Raw genomic sequence first — 10,429 nt, 5'->3', positions numbered from 1 at the left:
CTTCGTTCGGATCGGCTGGTCGAGGGGCAGGATGTGGGACGGTGGGCCGGGAGGCGATTTTGTACTCCAGAATCCTTCGAGGGAGCGGGTCTCACCAGAGGAGGGTTAGGTTTCAAAAGATTACAAATCGATATCCGGCTGAAACCTGTGGAAACCTAACTCGTACTCGCCCCCTCCCGCTGCGGCGGACGCACCACCGGCAGCAAGCAAAGGTCCCCGAAGACTGAGCAACTCCTGGGTACAATTCCTTGGGTTGCAGAGGCCGGGGGACCCGAGCTTGCGCAGCTTGTCTGGTATGGTGTTGACAAGGTTGGCTACGCCTCTCCGTTGTAAAGGCTTGACTATAGTCAAGTTCTAGGCCTGAGGCTGACAGGGGTTTTTTTGAAGAAAATCAAGAATTTTGTATATTTGACATCCAACCCAATATCAAGAATAAGGTAATGTTACTACTCAAACTGACTTTTTTATTTAACTACTATCATTAGTACATAAAATAATAGACTCATTTGACTAGGATCTATAAAATCTCCTTGTTGAAAGGATTTATGACTTTCAATTATTTCCCACTTCCGTAATTCCAGAACTCTCAAGAAATCTTTCTGTCTTTTGTACTTGTTAGAGAATTGCACCTAGGATGTGAATCCCGTAAGGTCACCACTCCCATTCCTTACAAAATACACAACCATAACTGTGAAATACTAAAATAAACTTCATTGGTTTTTTTGGTAATAACCCTACCATGCTATCATAGCCAGAAAGAAACCAAAAATATCACATACATACCTGTGATCTAACCTCCAATAGAATTCTATCTGGAGAGGCTAGATTTAGCAGCTTAAACAGTCTTTTAGACTAGATATATTTAAAATGCTAATGTGATGAATCCAAGTGTGAATTCTTTCTTATTTTATTTCTTCCTCTCCATCTTAGCCGTATCTAGTTTTATAGTAATTATACTTATAATTGCTGTACCCTTGTGCTGCTTGCTCTCTACAAAAGAGTGCCAGCTGACACAAGAAGCTGGGTGAGGTGGATGGCAGTAAGCCAATTAGCTGGGTGAGCTGGTTGAGCGGGGGATTCTGAAACACAGTGACACATTGAATTGGGTGAGCTGAGTTGTGGTTTGCCATGGAGCTGGAGGTGCTGACTCATACAGGTCAGTGGAGCTGAGTAAGGATTGCCAAGTGATACCAGCTGTACCCGCCTGCAGGTGCCAGGTCAGATTGCGGGTGTTGACATTTGGTGGAAATACCACCAGGTACCCGGGTACCTGTGGGCAACACCCACCACCTAGGTGGATAAATGTGCTGCAGCATTGATATCCACACTGCGGGCCCGGGGCGTACAGATATCCTTCCAGATCAGATACATGATCTTGAACACCCATGACCACACCCATCACCCATACTCCACCCACCATCTCCTGGAATGGCTCCCACACCTCAAACTCAGAAGCAACCTTAGCAAAATCCCCTCAATCCTTGAACTCTTCCACCTCATTGGGAGGGAGTCTTCCCGGTGGACTGTTGGTTTATCTAGTTATTGATTGGTGTGGTGATTTATATGGGCGGGCATGGTAGAATGACCACTTGGTGATAGCGCGGGCGGGAATGCACAGAGCGGCTGAGCGCAGAGTGTATGCCAGTGACATAAGCACTGAGGATGATGTCAGAAAGTACGCTAAGAAAGCTTACAAAAAGTTGCGCATGGACGGAATGCACGGATTGGGAAGACGCGGATTGCAGATTTTGGATCAGATATCCAGACCAGAGCCAATAGACAGGGCTGGACTGAGGCGGACTAAACTTGTGGATTGATAGCAGCGGCGCATCAGCAGGTGAGCCAAGGCAGCTAAAGCGGGTGGAGCTGGGGCAAGAGACTGACTGACAGGGGCTAGACAGAGGGCATGGGAGGTCAAGCGTTGGAGAGGAGCAGAGTCTTAGACAATGACGTTGTAAAGCTCAAAATTGTTCCTGAGAACCTTTTTCTGAGTGCGGAAAGGGATGAATGAGGTTACCTCTGCCTTTCCTGGGTCACTAGACACTAAAACAAGCCCCCCAATCTACGATTGGAAGGTTTATGTAGTGATAGTGGAGGTGTATCAAAAGATAGCCCACGTCGAACAAGTGGCTTGGGGTATATGGGTGATGTAACCGGTGCTGAGTGAGTTGTGAGTTGATATGGTCCGTGTGTTGCCGCAAAGAGGTTGTGAAACACCCTGACAGAGGGGTTGATGATGATTGAGCGATGTAATAGTGTTGTTGTATGTATGTAATTGTTATGTAATAAGGGTAAAACCAATATAGTGGGGGCTAATACTGTAGAGTGAGCAAGTGTTGTACTGTTATGGGGTAAGCTGAGTGCAAGTAGTTTGCTGAGAGAAATTACAACTGGGGGGAGGAGAGCCTCCTTAAATAGAAAAGGGTGAGGGATTTTAGCTGCCCTGAGCTGTCAAATGAGGGATTTTGGCTGGTGGTACAGCCTAGATGAGGGAATTTAGCCCAATTGACAGGTCACATGATGTAATGATGAGGGAATTTAGCTGGTGAGAAAGAGGGGGTGAGAGGTTTAAGTTTGGCCTATGATGTCATTGGGTCACCTGATCATCTGTACTGCCCCTGTCTGTCACCTGCTGTGAAATGATGTCATACGAGGGAATTTAGCTAGCCTGAGCTGTCAACTGATGTCATGTGCAAGCTACATGAGGGGTTTTTGCTAGCTTGACACCTGCATGAACTGCAGCCCCTATTACACTAGTCAGCATGCACCTGCATAAGCCTGCATAAGACTGCATAAGCCTGCATCTAGTGTGCATGACACTGCATGACACTGCATGACACTGCATGACACTGCATGACACGTGCATAACACAATGTAATGAGTGCAGCTGATGATGTAAAGCATATGTAAAGGGTAGACAAGTATCAGAGTGGCCCATGCAACGGATATATGGTCCTGGGTAAGGGTGGTTCTTGTAACGGATTACATGACCTGAGTATGGTGTTTCATGTGTATGAAACTGACTGATGGTATCTTGAAGGGGTTGCATCTTCTGATCCAGAGGGGATTAAGGTGTGTTGTCCATGGTGTCCTGTGTGGTTTTAGCCGTAGAATCCAGTGATGCCGCCGTGTTGGTTGATTTGTGAGTGTACATATGAGAAAATGGAAAATTTTGAAATGGGCTAGATGGGTAACCATAAAGCATACCACAAGGTGTGGGAAATTGGGTGGAGCTGATGGAAAGATGGGTAACCATAAAGCATACCACAACCTGTGGGAAATTGGGTGGAGCTGATGGAATAGTGCAGGAAAGTGTTGGGTCTGTGGGATTGGGTAGGAACAGAGAAGCACATGGAGGGAAGGAAGGGGGTGGAGGTTCACAGTTTCTCTTCTCTTTTTCCTTCTTGTATGTAGTATCATCTAACAAACTACTCATCATTATACACACTAATTAGAGAATCCGCATCTGTGGCTAAGTTAGCCCGGATTAGGGCACTTAGTCCACCCCCACATCCGCATTGGCTTGGATCAACTGGGGATCAACTTGAACCAGAGCTCCGTTTCGAGCTAGTGGGGTCTAGATGTAGACCCCACTAGTCCTTGGACTAAACACAACATGCATATTCATCATGCTTGAAAGCATGAACTCTATGTGTTTAGGTGCCCAACACATAACATACAGGCACCTAAACACATAATCTCTGACAGCCTTGGACCTGCAAATCTGCACCAATGCGGTTGGCCACTTGGTTTAGCTTATTCCAAGCATAATCCGAGCTAGTTAGTCCATACTAACTTAGCCACCAATGCTGATGCTCTTACGGACGTACTAGAGTGTTAGTAGAGTTTTACCTTACCTTTATCTTTGCTTACGGGATTACTATTGCAGACTTGTGCGTGATTGGATTCAGTGAGTTTTCCTGTATAAATCAGGAGCATGACAAAATTCAAAGCCAGAATGTTTCCAAACCACACCTGTGTTTGGTTAATGTATCGCGCCAACTTCTCCCGCAAGTTGACTTACGGTAAAACTTATGCCATAGAGGGTTTTCTCGTTGGGGCAAAGAGGCACGAAATGCCATTCATAATGTTCGACATTAACAACACCCGGGAAGTTCCGACTACGCACGCCGGCGGAGAAACTCGAGTTCATTCACTAGGTGTTATTGTTCAGACTTTACACTCTAAATCAAGCCTGGGGCTTCAAGGGCCCATCTCCTTAATCATAAGACATGATGGAGTCGACGAAAATGTAAGCAATTGGGAACACTTTTATCAACTTGAATACTAACCTGTTAATCGGACAGGACCCGGAGAATGATAGCATGCTTGTAAATTATGCCGTCCCATCTAAGATTATTCCCGATGATGAGGTTATATTACTCTCAGCGGGGAAGCGAGTCTTATTCCGTGGAACATTGGCCGGTTGGAATCGGGAACTGGATATGATGAGGGTAGAGGTGAGTACGAGTCTGTCTCATATGGTCTGCTTTATAGTGACAAGTATGATTGCATCAGGTTACCAGTGGAGATTTAGACATTCAAGACGAAGAGTCATACAGCGATTAATCAAAAGCACTTGCCTATTCAAACATCTGATTGACTCTCATTCAAGTATTTCTTCCATGAAATGTATGGGTCTATCACTTAAGAGAATCAGCAGGCCCTTATCACAATTTTGAATTTTTCATCTCATTCCTCCAATTCCGCTTCCATATCTACAAAGGTTGTTCCGCACTCGTCTACTCAAATACAACATCTAAACTTAATTGCAAAGTCGCTATCTTAATCCAGGACGTCATGTTTCCAGCTAGAAAATGTCATGGAGATCAATCAACTACCTTTCTTGCGATACACTATGTCTTGATGTGAGAACTTGATGGCCTGAAATGTGATTTGTCGTTTACAATACGCCGACCTGAGCCAAACCGCTAATGCCTTGCGCGACGGCGCTGGGACTTAGGGCCAGTCAGTGTCAGCCGCCAAGCCAATCGCCAAACTTCAGCCAGACGATCTTGGCTAAACATGCTGCCCCGGTCGTTAGTTTTTTCCGATGGCGTTGCGGCCCCATCAATAAAAGAGAGCGTCATCGCATAGGATTCCTGACAAGAATCCCCCATCAATTAAAATCTTGGTGACTTATCTACCAATTGATACCGTAATTATCCGACTTCACGAATTCCATTTATATATTCGCGCAAACATTATGATTTCAATCAGGCCACACACCGATTTCGATGGACTAACGGATTTTGATGGTTTACACTTCAAGGGAACGTTTCAAGCTACAGATTGCGTAAGGTTTGCTTGTCCTATCTTCTTATTCAGTCAGTGGAACTGAGATTATGAATTGTAAAAGAAATTGCGCCTCGAAACATTCAATGGAATTGTTTCTCATGAAGAAGTCTACCAGTCAAAAGTTCTTTCCCCTAGCTTATTAGAATCAACAGCGGGCATGTTGGCGATACGACTCGTTTGTCATGGTCGTGGGGTTCCAAAATTGCGCATGGGCGAATATTATAAGTTGAAAGGAATCGTGAGAGTTTCCGACACTCTTGCAAATCAAGAGTTTCGTTACACGCCTGAAAAATTCCACAGAATACGATCAAACCACGTTAATGAACCATTGAAACCGATCAAAATGGAAGGAACAGGTACGATTCGATGCCTGAGGTTGATCCAAAAAGTCAACACCCTAATCTCAGCAAATTCATGTATTATTGAACTCGTGGTTGCTCATTGCACCGATGTGAGTTTGTCATGAACTCATGGTTTATTCGACGTTGCTGACAACACAAATCAGGCACTGTTCACCCGCGAATTTTATGTTACATACATAATCGACAAATTCCAGCTTAATCCTGATGTATCTGATAATTTGTATCCTGGGGTCAGGGTGTTTCTTAAAGGCGAGCTTGATGGGTTTGATTCAACCACTTCCCGATTAATAGTCAAGGTATGAAGTAGTTTGTCCAAAAGAACATCAGTATGAATGCTGATTCTTCAATCTCCAGGTTAATTCAGGCACTTTTGGTAACCCCCCTACTTACAACAACGGGAATCCTTCTTACTTTTCATCCATTATCAACCTGTCTGCTTGAAATTCATATTCCATCATTTCCTGAGCCGTAATGAAATGTCATGTCATAGACCATTCGCGCTTCATTTGTATACAGTCTTAGAATTAGAATAGTCTGCATCTCTTTTCATTAAAATTTCACATTTGAACTTCAAATCACACAATGTTGGCGGTTGCTTTTCAACTCCTTGTAAGTAGGGCTGAGGGGAATTTAGAATTGATGTTTGGATTGTAATTAGTCTGGGATGAGCGGCGGCGAAGCCGCCTTGAAAGTCTAGTTGCTTGAAAAATAAGATCTTGTGACTGAATGTGACATATCTGTTATCCTTGTGATCAAAACCTATCTTCATATCAATTGATGCCGTGTCATGTAGTAGGTTACCAAGTCTTTGAACCAAAACCTTACAAGATCTTTTGGAAAACACTGATCCTTTAGACAAGATCTCAATTATGATTTTTGAATGCATGTAAACACTCCAGATCTCAGAATTTGGTAGGTTTGATCCAGCGGCTTCTCTCCATATTGAAAGTTTCTCCCTCATTTGATGTATTGATTCATCTCTTTGTGATTGGGTTCCTGTGCAGAAGTGGTCAACATCAGAGATACTTATAATCTGTTTTTCTTTTTTTTTTTTTGGAATTTGTTAATAAAAAGACATGCCTGGTTTGTAGAATCTTAATCCCCAAATCTGGGAAACTGATTATAGTTCATAATGATTAGGTCTTTAAGCTTCATTTTCTTCTATTAAATTTTGTGCAGTGGAGAGGGTGGTTCAGATATGCATTGAAATTTACCTTTATGTTTGTCTTCCTTTTGGAAAATATCATAGGTATGATAATAAGAAACATCCATTGGGATATGGTCTTCTATAGGCTTCAGGGTGTGGTCTTTGGACACAATTACATCCACATCTGATGGCCGCAAATGGGGTTTTCCAGCCATGGTAGTTTCAGGATTATTGTAACCGGGTAGCAAATTCATTTTGGTATCTGCAGTTGGGAAAAGTGTCAGATTCATGAAAACTTGATTGGTCTTCTTGGCTGGGAAATATCAGAGTATAGAGAAAAAGATGATAGATGAGCTCATACTTTTAAGTGTGAAGCTTTCTGTAGAATGTGGCAAGGGCGCATACATGCTGTAGGTCACCTGTGAAGCGCATAGAGCCAGCAAGACTACCTGGATATAACCCAAAGAAAAAGACATGCTCTGTACTAAAAACTGATATTTAAGAGGCTGTAAGATGTAGAAAAGGAATATGCAAGAAAAAGGTGGACACTTCTCTAAGCTTTTGCACTTTGGGGAAATCAATTCTCCCCACTGAATGCTTTGTTTTATATCTCACATCTCAAACAAATTGTTGTGTGGAATTAACATTTTGAAAAGTGACAAATAGTGTAAAATACCACAGTCAAACATGTTTGTGGAGTCCCTACACCTGTGAAACGTTTTTCAAGCTCAAACCCACCACTGAATACATAATCTGCTGCCAATCTTCATATAAATAAAGAAATACTCTCTGGGGGCCAAACAAACCAGTACATTGCCTGTCATGCAATGAAAATCCGGCATCAGTATGCAATTTAACACTGGCATTGGTAGGCAATGTAACACCGGCATCAGTATGCAATGTAACACCGGCATTGGTATGCAATGGAGCACCGGCATGGTATGCAATGTAACACTGGCGCCGGCATTGGTATGCAATGTATCACCGGCGCCAGCATTGGTATGCAATGTAGCACCGGCCTTGGTATGCAATGTAACACCGGTGTTGACCTGGATATGACCCAAAGAAAAAGACATGCTCTGTACTAAAAACTGATATTTAAGAGGCTGTAAGATGTAGAAAAGGAATATGCAAGAAAAAGGTCAACACTTCTCTAAGCTTTTGCACTTGGGGGAAATCAATTCTCCCCACTGAATGCTTTGTTTTATATCTCACATCTCAAACAAATTGTTGTGTGGAATTAACATTTTGAAAAGTGACAAATAGTGTAAAATACCACAGTCAAACATGTTTGTGGAGTCCCTACACCTGTGAAACATTTTTCAAGCTCAAACCCACCACTGAATACATAATCTGCTGCCAATCTTCATATGAATAAAGAAATACTCTCTGGGGGCCAAACAAACCAGTACATTGCCTGACATGCAATGAAAATCCGGCATCAGTATGCAATGTAACACTGGCATTGGTAGGCAATGTAACACCGGCATCAGTATGCAATGCAACACCGGCATCAGTATGCAATGGAGCACCGGCATGGTATGCAATGTAACACCGGCGCCGGCATTGGTATGCAATGTAACACCGGCGCCGGCATTGGTATGCAATGTAGCACCGGCATTGGTATGCAATGTAGCACTGGCATTGGTATGCAGTGTAACACTGGTATTGTATTAATGTAACAGCGGTGTTGATGCTCTTACTTTGTATTAACCATGTCCTTTCCCTCTGAAGTGGCTCTGCTTGAACAGACTTGGTAACAGAGTCTCTTGAATGAATCTTCTGCTTTGAACAGACTCTGTCAGCGACTCCATTCAAGCAGAGTCATGTTGCCAAGTATGTTCAAGCAGAATCATAAAATGGACTTGGTGATTCAATTTTACCAAGTCTGCTGTGGCACTCCTGAGTGTAATTAAAAGGGTGTGAGGGGATAACAGTGACAGAGTGAGTTATAATTTGAACGCTGGTCTATGTCAGTTATACGCTAGTCCAGACAGCATGGTGTAAGGACTTGAGATGTCCTTCAGTGAGAGTGTTGAAGAAGTAGCACAAGGGACAAGGCAAAGAGCCTAGAGAGGTTCTAGGACCAAACGCTGGGGGGTTTGATTCCTGGCTCAGAGAGAAGAGAGTTAGTTATCTCTAGATGAGAAAGACAGAGGAAAGACAAAATAAGGAAAATGGCTTACAGCCTTACCTGGCTCAGAGAGAAGAGAGTCAGTTCTCTGCTGAGCCAGGGAAGAAAGAGGAACGGGCTAAGTACAAGATTGTGACAGGGCAGGTGACCCTTGGTGAAACCTTGTAAACCCCAAGGGAGGAGGGGGGTTTACACACGGCAACTGACAACCGCCTCCAATTAGTGGGCCAAAGAGTCTCCCTGAAAGAGAGAATGCTGAAATCAAGTGACATGTAAAGGAAATGGATCAAATCAGCATATCACAGAACATATAGCACAAGTAAGAGGAATTCCTCTGACTTGGAGGATTCCTCAGATTAGAACATACCACACCCAAATTGGTTGTAGTTTTGGCCATTGGGGCTTTTATCTAGCTCTTCTCCTTTTTTTAGCTTATTTCCCTACAGCTTTGAACTCCTCCACTGGACCTTACTGGTAACCAGTAAGTTTGATTTTCCTCTCATTATCTCATCTTGCAGGCTCGCCCTTGATATGGAGAAAAGTGTATATACATTGTATGAATGGGGAATAGGCTCTGCAGCCTATTCTCCTGTGACAAGAGTATGGTCTTCAAGGTAGGTGAGTGTCACTAATTGTACAACAGCCCTTGTGTAGGAGCGTTGAGACTCTGGTTAGATAGAATTCGATCAGCCCCTCCAGACGGAGGCGTGGCTTTATCCTCCTGCAGGGCCAGTTGAGTAGAGCTCCAACCAGAGTGTTGTGATAGCTAGGATTAGCTGAGTTTAGATTCAGAGTGGAGTCACTATAGAGGCCCACCCTGTCAATCTATGTAGCTGCCCTCAAAATAAAGCACTTTGGTGAGTAACCCCAAGAAAACAGTAAAGATGTGGCTTTTCTTTCTTAGTTTTCATATTACTACTGAGGTCTCAGACTCAAAGCAAGATGCCTAATGAGGATAAATGGGGGCAAAGGGGGGATGATCTGTGCTGTCAAAGCACTGAAAATGAATAATAATAATGGCCAACTTCCTTCCAAGCACACACACACGCCTACAGAGTGACAACCAGACCAGGAGACCTTCAGAGGAAACGCAAAGCCGAGGAAAGAGCAAAAATCCACTTTTGGGGTGTTATGTACAATCAACGAAGGGCGGCAGCAGCAGCAACAAACACAACAACAACAACAACAAACCGACAACAGGGAGGACGAGGAGAGGGGTGTATATCTACGAAACGAAGGCGGGCAAAGGAGTACATGATTAGTCTATTTCTAGGAGCTGGCTGGCCGCGGCTAACGCCTGACAGGCGCGTGGGGGGTAATAAAGAAACGGGGCGGGTAGGGGCACAAATTAAGTGTGTGATAGGGGAGGGGCATTAGATCGAATAAAAAAAGAAGCGCGGATATAAGTAGATATAAGACTGTTCGAAGAGAAAAGGGGCGAGCTTTGTCCGAGCGGGGTCGTATGAGGGAGGGGGGCGGGGAAGGGTC

The 10,429-nt window shown here is 43.8% G+C and overlaps 1 protein-coding gene across 1 annotated transcript; it reads left to right on the top strand.

The window, feature by feature from the left end:
* Window positions 1-3,958: 3,958 nt before the first annotated feature.
* On the top strand, window positions 3,959-4,569 carry PtA15_10A108 (uncharacterized protein; the record flags this gene model as incomplete). Its single annotated transcript, XM_053160251.1, has 3 exons — window positions 3,959-4,252; window positions 4,308-4,460; window positions 4,519-4,569. The coding sequence occupies 3 exons, from the start codon at window positions 3,959-3,961 to the stop codon at window positions 4,567-4,569; spliced, it is 498 nt and encodes a 165-aa protein (XP_053024244.1).
* Between the last annotated feature and the right edge of the window lie 5,860 nt (window positions 4,570-10,429).

This window comes from Puccinia triticina, chromosome 10A (genome assembly GCF_026914185.1).
Source record: "Puccinia triticina chromosome 10A, complete sequence".
Taxonomy (NCBI): domain Eukaryota; kingdom Fungi; phylum Basidiomycota; class Pucciniomycetes; order Pucciniales; family Pucciniaceae; genus Puccinia; species Puccinia triticina.
Note: the sequence above shows the minus strand (reverse complement) of the source record. Positions and strands in the feature narration are given on the sequence as shown.